Source organism: Pygocentrus nattereri, chromosome 14 (genome assembly GCF_015220715.1).
Source record: "Pygocentrus nattereri isolate fPygNat1 chromosome 14, fPygNat1.pri, whole genome shotgun sequence".
Lineage (NCBI taxonomy): Eukaryota > Metazoa > Chordata > Actinopteri > Characiformes > Serrasalmidae > Pygocentrus > Pygocentrus nattereri.
The window spans coordinates 24590059-24604306 of record NC_051224.1 but is presented as its reverse complement, the minus strand read 5'-3'; the positions used below and the strand labels follow the sequence as shown (position 1 = coordinate 24604306).

The 14248-nt window shown below is 39.7% G+C and overlaps 1 protein-coding gene across 2 annotated transcripts in view; it reads left to right on the top strand.

The window, feature by feature from the left end:
• abcc1 (ATP-binding cassette, sub-family C (CFTR/MRP), member 1) overlaps positions 1-14248 on the top strand; it is a 69893-nt gene that overhangs the window by 15252 nt on the left and 40393 nt on the right. For both annotated transcript variants that reach the window (XM_017715473.2, XM_037544788.1), the window contains exons 8-14: positions 3224-3448; positions 7145-7322; positions 7901-8062; positions 9865-9957; positions 11523-11726; positions 12993-13139; positions 13965-14052. In XM_017715473.2, coding sequence (XP_017570962.1) covers positions 3224-3448; positions 7145-7322; positions 7901-8062; positions 9865-9957; positions 11523-11726; positions 12993-13139; positions 13965-14052 — 1097 coding nt within the window. The remainder of the gene's footprint in view (positions 1-3223; positions 3449-7144; positions 7323-7900; positions 8063-9864; positions 9958-11522; positions 11727-12992; positions 13140-13964; positions 14053-14248) is intronic.

Genomic DNA, 14248 nt, shown 5'->3' with positions numbered 1-14248 from the left:
ATTAGAACATGAGCCGTCGGGTTCTCACAAACAGTTCAAGCTCTGCTGAAGTTGCAGCCTAGAACCTGGACTGAACAGAGAGCCATGAACTTGATTAGAATAATTTAGTCGTTCTATTTATTAGGGCTGAAAGATTAATTGATGCTGTGTAGAACTCTTTTCAAAAGGTGCTATATAGAACCATGTACAACATGTTCTCCATAAATCTAATGAACCATTTGACCAAGCAAAGAACTTTTTAAGTGTGCACATGGGTCGTGGAGTGTTTATGGTTTATGGTATAGAACCATTTATAGAACCGTGTGTGAACACCAGCAAAACTGAAGTTTTAAGAGGGGAAACAGAGCCTAATGACAGTTTGTGAAATGCCTGTAGGTGAGTTAGACCAATCAGAGGCAATCAAACCTCCATGTGTTGTGACATCACAACCACAACTCACTGGCAGTCCGGCTCACTATGTTCAGGGCTCGAGCCTCAAGCCAAAATAGGTGGTTATTCTGCTGTTCTTGGTTAAAATAAATCAAGCCTGAATCTCAATTTTTAAAATATTTCAATTTAAATTGAAGCCACAACATTAGTCAGAATAATCGCAGTTAGATATTTTCCCCAAATCGTTCAGCCCTTATATTCCTTATGCAGTTGTCTCTGAAAGTGGCTGCTGACATTTGACCTGCTTCTTCTGTGTTGAGTTCTTTCACGATGTTGTATTTTGCCATTTAAAGCACGCAAAGCTCAGAAGAAAGGGCTGGCAAAGCATTTCCAGGAAATAATAGCCTCCTCAGTACATGAAATCATTAATAAGAGCCCTAAACAGTGATTTATGTGCTTAGCATTCTGTTTAAAGTGGTCCTTTGTGAGATTTCTTAAAAGAGAATGCCTGATGGAGGGTAAGTAACCCTCTGAGGCTCTTGATTTTTTGCATATATTCTTAATTTCACTTTTATAGGCACTTGCATATAACATTATACCCACATATTATACACCAATCAGCCATAACATTATGACCACCTCCTTGTTTCTACGCTCATTGTCCATTTTATCAGCTCCACTTACTGTATAGCTGCACTTTGTAGTTCTACAGTTACAGACTGTAGTCCATCTGTTTCTCTGATACTTTATTAGCCCTCTTTTACCCTGTTCTTCAGTGGTCAGGACCCCCATGGACCCTCACAGAGCAGGTAATATTTGGGTGGTGGCTCTTTCTCAGCACTGCAGTAGCACTGATGTGGTGTGTTAGTGTGTGTTGTGCTGGTATGAGTGGATCAGACACAGCTGCTGCTGGAGTTTTTAAACACTGTGTCCACTCACTGTCCGCTCTATTAGACACTCCTCCCTTGCCAGTCCGCCTTGTAGATGTAAAGTCAGAGACAACAGCTCATCTGCTGCTGCGCAGTTTGTGTTGGTCATCCTCTAGTCCTTCATCAGTGGTCACAGGTCGCTGTTGGCTGGATATTTTTGGTTGATGGACTGTTCTCAGTCCAGCAGTGACACTGAGGTGTTTTAAAAACTCCAGCAGCACTGCTGTGTCTGATCCACTCAAACCAGCACCACACATTAAAAAAGGTTTATTAATCATAAAGTCGTTTGCATATGCTGGGAACCCTTCTTCTTCTTCTTTCGGCTGCTCCCTTTATCCACTGCCTCCTCTACTTTCACACCAACCATCTCCGTGTCCACCTTCACTACATCCATAAACCTTCTCTGAGGTCTACCTCTTCTCCTTCTACCTGGCAGCTCCATCTCCAACATTCTTTGTCCAATATATCCACTATTCCTCCTCAACACATGTCCAAACCATCTCAACCTGGCCTCTCTGGCTTTATCTCCAAACTGCTCCACCTTCACTTCCCTCTGATCTGCTCATTTCTAATCTTGTCCAGCCTTGTCACTCCCAACGAAAAGCAAAGTTTGCATATGCTGGGAACAAATCTTACAAATTTCTGTTTTATAAATGCAGCTTATGCATTTTGACCTGAATATTGTCTAAATCACGCCTATGTAGCGCTATTGTAAACAGTACCACCAGGCTTTTTACATGTTTCCTTTCATGTGTGCAAGCATTTATAAAAGTTCAAGATTTTCTTAATTTAATAATCCATCTTAATTTGTTGGCTGGAACCCCACCCTCCCCCGCGGTGTCTGAGGAGCCCGAGATTGACGCCGAATGTTTGTCAAGCAAATACTCAACAGACAGCAGACATTACTCAGCATTCAGGCAATGAAAGTGGACATCCTAGCGACCGTTTCTATGCTGAGCAAGCAGGGAACGAACGTAAACATGGCTGTGTGTGACGTACGAGCATCCATAGCTCAGTTTTAAATAGCAGACGTTCAGCAAATGTACACAGTCTACTTAAGCAATAGTCTGGAGAAAATACAAATTTGCTTAATTCCCCAGCCCTACATCACCGCCCACCACCACACACCTAAACTGTCAATCAGACAAAATGTGTTTAGTGTCTGGACTTTATAGCTTTTAGTTTTAGCACTAGAGCTACAGTGCTAATGTGGTTAACAAGTAATTAAAGCTTATACCCCACCATTTAAAACTGTGACTGTCTTCTTTCTAGTCAAATAGATGGGTGATGTAATGAAGCTGAACTACAGTCTACTGAAAGTCGACCCACAAATCTGGGCTATAAACTATAAACATATGACATCTCTTCAGTGATCTGCTCTGTAAACATTATTTGTATAAAATAATACAAAGAGTGTCTGATTTTTGGCTTCAACAGTAAATTGTAAGCGTATAGAAATATGTGTAGATCATAACACATTTTCTGTTGATTTGAGCAGAACTTTTACAAAAAAAAACTATAAATAAATAAAATAAAATGTATATTTATTTCATGCAGTTACTGAATAATTGGCCTTATGATTTGGTCAAGTAAATTCAGATGGAAAAACCAAAATATACCCTGGAGAATAAGAGGTTAAAGGGCCCATGTGCTGCATTTTTCTTGTATCTTTTCTCCTCCCGGTTCACTTAAACTGTTTGTGTGGTTTTATGCACCAAATTAGATTTAAGACTGTGTACAAGCTCCTCTGTATTGTGCTTCTTTCAATGTGGGGCTGAAAAGGTAAATTTTGCTTCATCATTTGAGCTCCTGTTCTGCCAAAAATTTAGGGTTGGGCAAACATGATGGATTTTATGTTTTTAATGTTGTATTTCTTTTGTGTTTTTTCAGTGATAAACCTGCACCTCTTCTGTTTTCTCATTCAGGCCAGATGAAAAGACCCTGTATTCTCCCATGCGATCTGCGATGGCTGAGAAGGACAGGCGACCGATCGAGGAATCCGAGATTTTGATCATGAAAACGCCTCAGAAAAGTGGCAGTCCATCTCTGTTCCTTGCACTCTGCAGGACTTTCGGCCCGTACTTCCTCGTCAGCTCCTTCTACAAGATAATCCATGACATCTTGATGTTCGTAGGACCAGAAATCCTCAGGTTCCTTTTCATTCATTCATTCATTCATTCATTCATTCATTCATTCATTCATTCATTCATTCATTTATTTATTTATTTATTTATTTAACCTCTTATTCTCCGGGGTATTTTTTGATTTGTCCACCTGAATTTATGTGACCAAATCGTAAGGCAAATTATTCAGTAACTGCATGAAATAAATGTAAATTTATTTATTTATTTGTTTGTTTATTGTAAAAGCTCCCCTCAAATTAAAAGAAACTGTTTTATGATCACACATATTGCTCTATGCTTACAATTTACTGCTGAAAGCGAAAAATCGGAGACACTTTTTATATTATTATTTTAATTATTTAATAAAAATAATTTGTACAGAGCAGATTACTGACGAGATGCCATCTGTTTATAGTTTGTAGCCCAGATTTGAGGAAAAATGGGTCGACTTTCAGTAGAAGAAGAAAAATAAAGAGTTCAGCTTCTTTTATTATAAGGGTTTAAAATGACATCTGTTTGATTGGAAAGAACACAGTTACAGCCTCATATGAGGCCCACCTTCTGAATGTAGCTTATGAAATATCAAGGTTATGAAGAATATGACAAAGTGCATTTTGGAGCCACCAGTGATTCTAAGGAGTTGAAGAGGTTAAATCTCAAGCTCCTCTTCTGCTCCTTTATCTTAGGGGTGGATAGTATGATGAGTATGTTAGCAACTACATGAACCACATAATCGCAGTGCAGCTGATTGGTTGGCAGACCTATTTGCTATTATCTTATTGTTTTAGTGTAATGTAAATATGTAATATTATATATTGTAATTAGTGTTGCACCGATACTGTGTGTTATTGGTGCTGATACAGGCACTTAAACACAGTATTGGTATTGGTGATGAGAATTCTGATACCATGAAGCAGTTTCCGACCTGCCGACATGTCGATGTGGGACAACAAGCAGTAGTAAAAATGGTCATGGCAAAAACTCTAATGGCAGTGTTTAGTGAGGAAAAACACTACTGGCAACGCTTACCTGAACGGCTGAGCTGCTTCTCTCAGTAATCACCCATCTGCCACTGTGTGGTCACTCACAGTATGAGTTAATGTTTATTGAGAGAGCCAAAGGAACCGCCAGAATCTCAGCATATTGAGACCTTTAGCCTTGATTTAGCCTTTGGCATAGCAGCCTGCTAGGCAGGCCTGTGTGTCTACTAGCCCCACCTTTGGTGCGCCTCCATCGGTCAGCTGTATCCCTCAGCAGTGGGGTCTCGCGTCCCGTCACTTCAACCAAGCCAGAAGAAACACTGGAATTCTCTGATACTGACAACGTAAAAATGATATTTACTGAACCGACACTCAGAGAAGCAGCGCAAGTGAGCAAGACCCATGACTGAGACAAACGACTTGAGAAATTTGGACGTGAAACAACATCCAGCTCCATGTTTGAGCCAGAGAAGCTGCAGTGTGATGATGTGTAAACACCACAGGTTTATCTGTAAACTGTTTAATTCTTTTTTTTTTTAACTGTTTTGCACAAAAAAGAATTTTTATTCACTTAAGATGTTAAACATGCTTCTTATTACTAATTATATGGTAGGATGTACTAAATATATACTGTAAATAAACAAAGGTTTTCTTAAGCATCTAATTAGTATAATTCAGCAAGTAAGTACCATCTAGCCAAGCTGAATATGTTTTATTTGTGACACGGAACACAGATTTGATCAAAATTAAATATTTAAAAAAATCTAAATATCAGGACTTGTAGGTGAGTTAGTTTAGACAGAGTTTGGTCCAAACCCGTTTCACCCCTCGCCCCTACTACTGAGCCCTTAGCCCTCTGTTTTGTGTGTTCACGTCTAGGTGTGGGCTGTCCCAATTTTTGTTCACATAGAGGGGTAGGGCGAAGTGTTAGGGTTACATGGCCCTCCCAACGGAGGTTTTTCAGAGAGTCCAAACAGAGTGCTAAAGAAAAACTGGCAAGATGGAGCACAAAAGACCAAAGAAACCCACAAATGTGAGAATTTTCTCTGTTAAAAAGTTACAATAACCACTGTATTATCTTAGTTTAATGTTGTTTTGATGTATTTTGGTGGTTTTCTTCATAACAAGCATAAACAATCGCTAATAGCATGCTAATCTCTCAGTAGCTAGTTACCTAATTATCCTGTTCCACCTTAAATAGTCCAGCAGTTCTGATGCCTAAAATGCCAGAATGTAGCTGCTGGTCTATTTGAAGTGGAACGGGAAAATTCGAGCAAGAAGCTGGCAAATAAGTGACTTCAACTTCATATCACTGAAGAATTAGGGGTGGGTGATAATAAATAATTGCCCCCCTCTTTGAAGGCCTATGATGCCCTAAATGGAACTAAAGCCCAGCAGTGAGGAGCTGAACTTTACCCTCCTCTGCTGTCACTGCAGACTGGCAGGGTCGCCAACAGAGCAGAGCTAGTAGCCGTAATGAAGTAATTGGTATCTAAGTATCAGTATCGGTAGTCAGTATCAGCCAGTACTTAAGGATCAGGTAGCAGAAGGGAGAAAGTGGCATCAGTGCATCCCTAGTATATATTGTAATAAATTTTTGCCCAGAACTGCTCAACCACTCAGTTTTAATAGCCTTTTTACTGTAGTGCTGTTGTTTTGCTGGTGCATTACGTCCAACTTATATCGTGAAAACATCTTTAAGTATAGTGATGTTACATTTGTGGTAATTTATTTACAAATTCTGAGGCTCATTCACTTACGCCAATGAAGACGATGCAAAGAAGTTGGTTGTTGTTTATTATTATAATTACAATAATTATTATTATTATTATCATTATTACTATTACCTTAATATAGTTATTGTATTACAGTAAATTACAAGTGTGATTAATGGAAATGTGGAACCTCCTCTGGTTCATTCGTTTCTGTGGTTTACAGAGTTTGTGGTCCAGGATTCAGTTGTTTATTTTCCTTCACAGCGTGCTGGACTTTCTCACAGTGGGAAGGTTTTACTTCCTAAACAGCAGCTGTGGCTTTTGTACATAATTTGCTTTCGCCTGCTGAATATGATCGTATTCCAAACTGGTCTGTGAGCAAAATCCTCCCTCCGTCTCCGAGAGGCTAAACTCATTTACTCCTTTCACAGGATGTGGCATGTCTGTAATTATTTCATTAGTGAGGTTTTCATGGACCCAAAAGCAGCAACATTGCATTCTTACATTGCACACTTACATAATCCGTCTGTAGACATGAGCTCTATTGAGTTCCAGCTGAGAAGATCTTATGCAGAAATTTGGAGCTGTGAAAATCTCTTTTTTAGACATATCTAAAATTTTATTTACACAATAATCAGACACGTTTGCTGTCGAAGTTTAATTCTTCATCTCTGGAGCTACCAAGTGGAAGCTCGTGAGGACTAGTTAGCATGGTGCTAACCTAATCACACACTCTCCTCAAACCTTGTGGAGTGGTAGCTGCCTAGGGATATTCTTAGGTTACTCCAAAGCGCTTGGCGTCCAAATTTTCCTATTTTAGTTTAAATCTGTTAAACATTTCTATCAAACATTAGAAGTCAATAGTCACCCAAATCTTTTCTGTAAATACATTCCTAAGCTTAAACTGCATCCAGATGTGGCAGTATGGCAATCAGCTGGCAGAGATGCCATGTTGAGCTTTCCCATTCATATTTCAACCATTGACCCACTGCTCCTTTATAACACCCATGATGAAATCTGCTCTGCAGGCTGCTGATCCAGTTTGTGAACGACTCCAGTGCCCCCTCCTGGCACGGCTACTTCTACACCGCTCTGCTGTTCATATGCACCTGTGTTCAGACGCTTATCCTGCAGAAATATTTCCACGTGTGCTTTGTGACCGGAATGAGGCTCCGCACGGCCATCATAGGAGCGGTCTACAGGAAGGTGAGCTCTGAGAGATTTGATGCAATAGCTTTATTTTTATGTCTGTCTACATGGAGAAAATAGACTATGTTATTGTATTTTTAATGCGGATCTATCAAAGGAAAGTGAATTACTTTCTTTAATGTGTGCTTGTTTTTTGTTTATCATGCTGTTTTTTGTTTATCATGCCGCCCGTATGTGGAAACTAAGATACTAAAATAGTCGACTTTTATGCATTTGGCAGGTGAAATTATCCAGAGTGGATTAGAGTTTATTTTTGTTGAACAGGTAGGTGAACGTAGAATTAGGAGTCGTTGCGATTGCCCAAGCGGGACATTGAACCCCAGTGACCCACTACATTATACCAACCACTTTACATTTTAAAAATTAATATAATTTAATGATTAAAAATAAATTTTACAATACAACTGTTTCTTGCTAACATTACACAATTGTTTAGGTTCAGGTGGGTGAACATACAATCCAAAAATGTCAAATATGGGCCCTTTAATCTTCCAGGATGTTTAATCTGATGAGGCGGTTATCTCTGAAACAGCAGACAATAGCATGTCGTACATGACTGTCTTTATCTGCTTCAGGCGCTGGTTATCACGAACGCGGCCCGTCGCACCTCCACAGTGGGAGAGATAGTCAATCTGATGTCAGTGGACGCTCAGCGCTTTATGGACCTCATCACTTACATCAACATGATCTGGTCTGCTCCACTTCAGGTCATCCTGGCGCTGTACTTTCTCTGGCAGGTGGGAGGCTGTTTACGAGCACTGCTTTTGTTTAGGTTTTAAAAACAAACCATTGAAAGCATCCAAAGCCAAAAGATGATACAGAAAAAAGTCTGGTTCCATTGACATTGATTAAAAGTAAAGAATGTCTTTCCTTCCCCTGTAAATGTTTTGTGTATACATACTTATTTCGGTTCTGTCGGAACAAAACCTCTCATCTCCAAAATGGTAACTTTACAGGAAAAGGAAAAAAAACTTTTAAACTTACTTTTAATTTAGGTCAGTAGAACCAGACTTTTTTCCCAAGTCATTCTTCATGAAATTAATTCGGACAACTAATATATGTGTGTGTGTGTGTGTGTGTGTGTGTGTGTGTGTGTGTGTGTGTGTGTGTGAGAACACACACTTTGGCTTTAGGCTCAGTTTGGTTTTATTTTGGCATCATTTGTTGATAATAAAAGTTGACTCCACTGTTTAAATGGGAATTCCACCAGTTTTTCAAAGTTTCTGAATAATATAAATAGTGTCATTTGGAAATGGTTCACTGTAGATAAACTTACTGTGGCATGAGCTTGCCCCTTGGGCCCCGACGATGGCGGCCACGAAAGCCGGCAGGAAGGTGGGGCCCAAACACCCAGCGGCAGCAAACCTCGGCAAGGATGGCAGAGAGAGAGCTGCGAGTGTAGAGGGGGCTGATCACAAAGTCCGAGCTCCCTCGAGCGACGCGAGTCATGAGAGTAACAGCAGGAGGAGGAGGATGAGGGCATGAGTGGCACCAGAACAAGGAGCAAGTCCCGAGCTCCGCCGAGCTGCCAGTTGGGGGTAGTAACGAGGAGGCGGAGCGGCAAGCTCTCATTCCCTCTTGGCTTAGGTGCCCTTAATGAGAGCCAGCTGATGCTGATCTGGCTGGCAGCATGAGCACCTTTTAAAAAGAGCTGAGAGGGAACAGAGCGAGGGAGAGAGGGATGAGCAGCAGCTGAGCACAAAAGAGCTGAAAAGAGAAGGACTGAAAAGTCTAGTTGAAATTAAGCCACTGAAAAGTGGCCAGCGTAACTTTTGGTTAGGTTTGTTTTGTGTTTGAGTGAATTAAAAGATATGGCTGCTGCAGCACTGGACCCTGCCTCCAGCGTCCTCCTTGACCCCGGGGTAGCACATGCAGTGCTGCACTTACATTTCTTTACAGTGGTGGTGATAGGAACTCCGTGTTGCAATGACTACAACAAAAAGTATAGACATATTTTATTTACCATCCAAAACCACCCGTGAACCTACAGGAGTCTTCTGTTGATGATGAAAAAAAGTGGAAAATCTGAAATAATCTATTTTCTTTGCAGACTATTTTGCTTCACAGCACCCTCAGGGTACCCCTTCGCCATGAATGGATTCAAATAAATTGATTAGAATATGATATAAACCAAAACTTTAACAGTAAACTATCAAAAAACAGTGTCACGGTCATCAGGCAGTGAATTCATAACCATTTCACGTAGGAACTTTCTGTGAGGGAGCTTTTAGAGGTGGATGTCTGGTTCCTATCACCACCACTGTGAACAATTCTCACTCAGTAAGTTTCTCTAGAACAGAGTTTCACACCAAACCGCTCTGAACGGCTCTGTTTACATCTTAACCACTTAATTATGTAGAATTCTTGAAAAATTAGTGGAGTTCCCCTTCAGCTGTTGCTCTGTTGATCTAGGTGGTGATGCTTTGCTCTAATTTATTAAAATGCATTGTTTACATGCTGAGAATTCCTTTCATACCAAGTCTCAGCTCATGTTGTTCAGTGTGGAAATGTGTAGGTTTTTCTCTTTTGTGCTCTGCAGAATCTGGGTCCATCTGTTCTGGCAGGAGTTGCTGTGATGGTGCTGATGGTTCCAGTGAATGCGGTCATAGCCATGAAAACCAAAACCTACCAGGTTAAAAACTCCTTCTTCTGCTCTGAATATGCCTTCCATGTTCTTGAACTGAGGGTTTGGGGATCATTCTGCTGAACTGTTTCAAGATACAAGTGGGACTTTTAACTGATCTTGGACTTTAGACTAAAACCCTTTTGCTTTAAGTGACCCTATAAGTTAATTATGTTTATTTTAGTAAAACAAATGATTGAACCTTCCATTTTTGCCACTACCTTTTGTGTTTCGGAAGTGTCATGAAAAGAGGGCACAGCATTTTTTTATTACAGTTTTTAAATTGAAAAAATAATAATAAATTCATGATCAATCTAAATCTACAAAAAAATAGATTTTTTTAAAGTATTATTTACACTAGTTTAAATTTAGGAGTTGGAACAGACTCCTCCTAATAGAAAATACCCTATAAATGATGATTTTGTATGTATTTAGCTTATTTCTACCTCTGGTAATGAGGCCTGAATACTTGGTGAAGGAGCTGTTCGTAAGGTTACATGACACGTGTGTGTATGTGTGTGTGTATACATATATATATATATATATATATATATATATATATATATATATATATATATATATATATATATATATATATATATATATACACACACACACACACGTGTCATGTAACCTTACGAACAGCTCCTTCACCAAATATATATATATATATATGCTTGTCATGAGAACTGACATAACCATACATGAATGTTTATAACTGCTTATTCCAATAGGCGTCATTTGCCATAAAGGCAACATTAGCTAACTTTGATCAAAATTGGTAAATGTAACCTTCATAGCAAATGATGCCAATTGGAATAAGCATGTATAAACATTTATGTAGGCTTATGTCAGTTGTCATGACGAGCTTATGTAGGTGTCATATAGCCCTATGAACTGTGCAATACAGAAAAGTGTTACCCAATAATGCTATTAAAATTCTATGAATGCTTCTATGGGACAATTTCTTCCTAATTTTTCTGAATGTTATACAGATAAAATGCTTGCACTTGTTCCCCATATGTTGCTTTGACCATTCAAACCCATTGTTCATAAGGCTACATGACACCTACATAAGCTTGTCATGACAGCTGACATAATCCTACATCAATGTTTATCAATGCTTATACCAATTGGTGCCATTTACTATGAAGGTTACCTTTACCAATTTTGATCAAAGATAGCTAAAATAGCCTTTATGACAGATGATGGACAGATATTGGAATAAGCATTTATAAACATTCATATTGTTAATTTGTCGTTGTGACAGGCTTATGTAGGTGTCATGCAGCCTTATGAACAGCACACTACATTATTGTGTAGATGATTTATATTCCGTAATAATTGCTGAAAAACTACTCCTTTGAGTAACCATGAAGTAATGTGGTTTACTAATAACTCTGGCAATCCACAACGCTTTGTGGTTCAACCAATCAGATCTTGGAACCACTTGAAACCTTTGTGGCTTTTGTAGCTTTTCTGTCCACTTCCTATGATGTGGAGATAGTAGAGTTACTATCTTGTCTAGGCTCTGCAGTGCTTTCTGGTGAGTGAGCTGCTCTTTCTGCTCTCAGGTCGCCCAGATGAAGAGCAAAGACAACAGGATAAAGCTGATGAACGAGGTTCTGAACGGCATTAAGGTGCTGAAGCTGTATGCGTGGGAACTGGCTTTCAGAGATAAAGTGTCTGCCATCAGGGAGAGTGAACTGCGCGTGCTGAAGAAAGCAGCTTACCTGGGTGCCATCTCCACCTTCACCTGGGTCTGCTCTCCATTCCTGGTGAGAAACAGTCACCTGGAACAATATGCCATAGAGAGAGTTCAGAACATGGGCATTAGTGTTGAATAACATGTTTATAAGCAGTACTTCATTTTCCTGAATAACACTTTCTTCAATGGTTTTGTCCAGTAGACCAAAATACAAGTCCTTATAGTAACCCATAGAATCAGCAATCCAGTCATTGTCACTTTGCCAGTGTTGCATCTGATTCAGTTCCAGTTCAAGGACTATGAACTCTGGAACTACAGAAAGTGAAAAAGTTACAGAAAGGCTGTATGACTGAAAGGTTGAGTGCACAAGTCAACCATGAGCTTTGAATTTTTGAAAGTCGCTCTCTGTTCCCACTGCTAGCAGATTAGAGACTGCTACTAGAGAGGCTCTTTACCGCGACATAATGTTAACTTGATGATTGCTGTGCATTTGATAGTACATTGTCGCATCAGAATGTGGAGATCAGTCTTGATACATAGATGTTAATATGTCAAATGTCAATATTACATAAATAAAGTAAGTTTAGGAACATTTATTTATTAGGAACATGTATAAATAATAGTGGTGGGAATCTCTTGGCACCTTACGATTCGATTACGATTCAGAGGCTGCGATGTGATTATAAAATGGTTATCAGTGCATCTTTTTTTCTATTTTCTCACTGTGTGAGGATTCAGTAGTGTTAAAGCATAGTATTTGTAATGATCCATAATGAGTTTACTTCCAATATCTTTTATTACTCAATCGATTGGAAGTGATTTAGAAGGATCTAATTCACTGCTGCTGTTTGAGATGCTGCTGCCACTCATCTGCGGTAAAATGCGCTGTTAGCAAGACATAAGATCCAGTGTTAATGGACGTCCACGCAGCACAAGTTACGACCGTCCTGCTGGGTTTCTTTAGTGATTTTATAACTTCAGTTTTGGTCTCATCATAGAGAGTGAGGGGTCACTGTGTCCATAAAATATTTTTGAGACTGGACGCTGAATCCTGACTCCAAAATGTGCAACTTAATGCGAATTAAGTTCACACCTGGAACCCTGCAACTCTAGTGAGTCACATGACACCAGGGCTCCAACAGCAGTGCAACACTGTAAATAGAAACTGTTCTAAACCTAAAATTCCAAATAATATGAACAGGAGCAAAGTCAATCCGATATTTTTAACCTAAGCGTTGAGAAACAGTGACTTATGGTTGGGTTGAACATCATCTTCATGTATGGACTTTCTAATAAACTAATGGTCTTCTGTTGGATGTTCTTGTTCTCCTGCTAGGTGGCGCTCTCCACATTTGCAGTGTATGTGCTCGTGGATGAGCACAATGTTCTGGATGCTCAGAAAGCCTTTGTGTCCCTCGCTCTCTTCAACATTCTGCGCTTTCCTCTCAACATGCTGCCCATGGTCATCAGCAGCATGGTGCAGGTCAGTCTCCACTGAGGCATTCAGCACAGAACCTTCACTCAGTTAAAGGGGCAGTTTGGTCAGTAATGCATGGTTTTATCCACTGCATGTATTGCTTCATTCTGTCCAGCAGACCAAAGGTTTTCTACAATTAAAGGATTGTTGTTTGAAGGTACATTGAAGCTGTCGTTGTGAGCTGCAGGAGAACAGCTTTACAGTCATGACTGTGCATGAGCCAAGTCGTGTCAGTTTAGGGCCCATTTTATTTGATTCATAAGTCAGTTCAGGGCCTGTCCAAGTCGACTCACGAGTCAGTTCAGACCATATCCAGGTCGATTCATGAGTCACTTAATGTCCAAGCTGTTTTGCAAATCTATTCAGGGACCATCCGAACCATTTAACAAGTCAGTTCAGAGCCTGTCAGACTCAGTCAGCGCAATGAGCTTGAAGTTCATATACGAACATTAAATGATTCAAATAACCCCCCATTCATGAAATTGCATCATATTAGCCACATGTTTGTCCTGAACTGACTCTGATGGGCTCTGAACTGCCTTGTAAAACGATTTGGATGGGCCCTGAATTGATTCATGAAACGGCGTCATTGTGGCTAACAAAGAAGTCTAATGAGGACCACTTCACAGAATTTCCTTTCTTTTATCATTAGCAACATTACCACTTTTGGTTGAAGTGTTTAAATTAAAAAGAGCTATGTATTTAATGTTTAACTCGCATTATTGTATGTCTGCCGTTGCATGTGTGTTTATTTATTGTGTGCTGTAGTCACTGTGATGTGATTCTCTCTCTCTCTCTCTCTCTCTCTCTCTCTCTCTCATATCCCTGCAGGCTAGCGTGTCTATGAAGCGTCTGCGTGTGTTTCTGTCTCATGAGGAATTGGATGAGGACAGTGTTGATCGCAAAGCTGTTACTGGCTGTAAGTCTCACGATTACTATAATGTGTAACTAATTACTATGATGGTTTTAGGTGGTATTAGGCTACGTTTACAAAGTGAGCAAGCAAAGTTTAGTTATATAGCGCTTTTTACAACAGGTTTGGTCACAAAGCAGCTTTACATAACGATCAGTATTACAGAAAGAAAAAGAAAAGAAAAGAAAAATCCGGGTCCAAG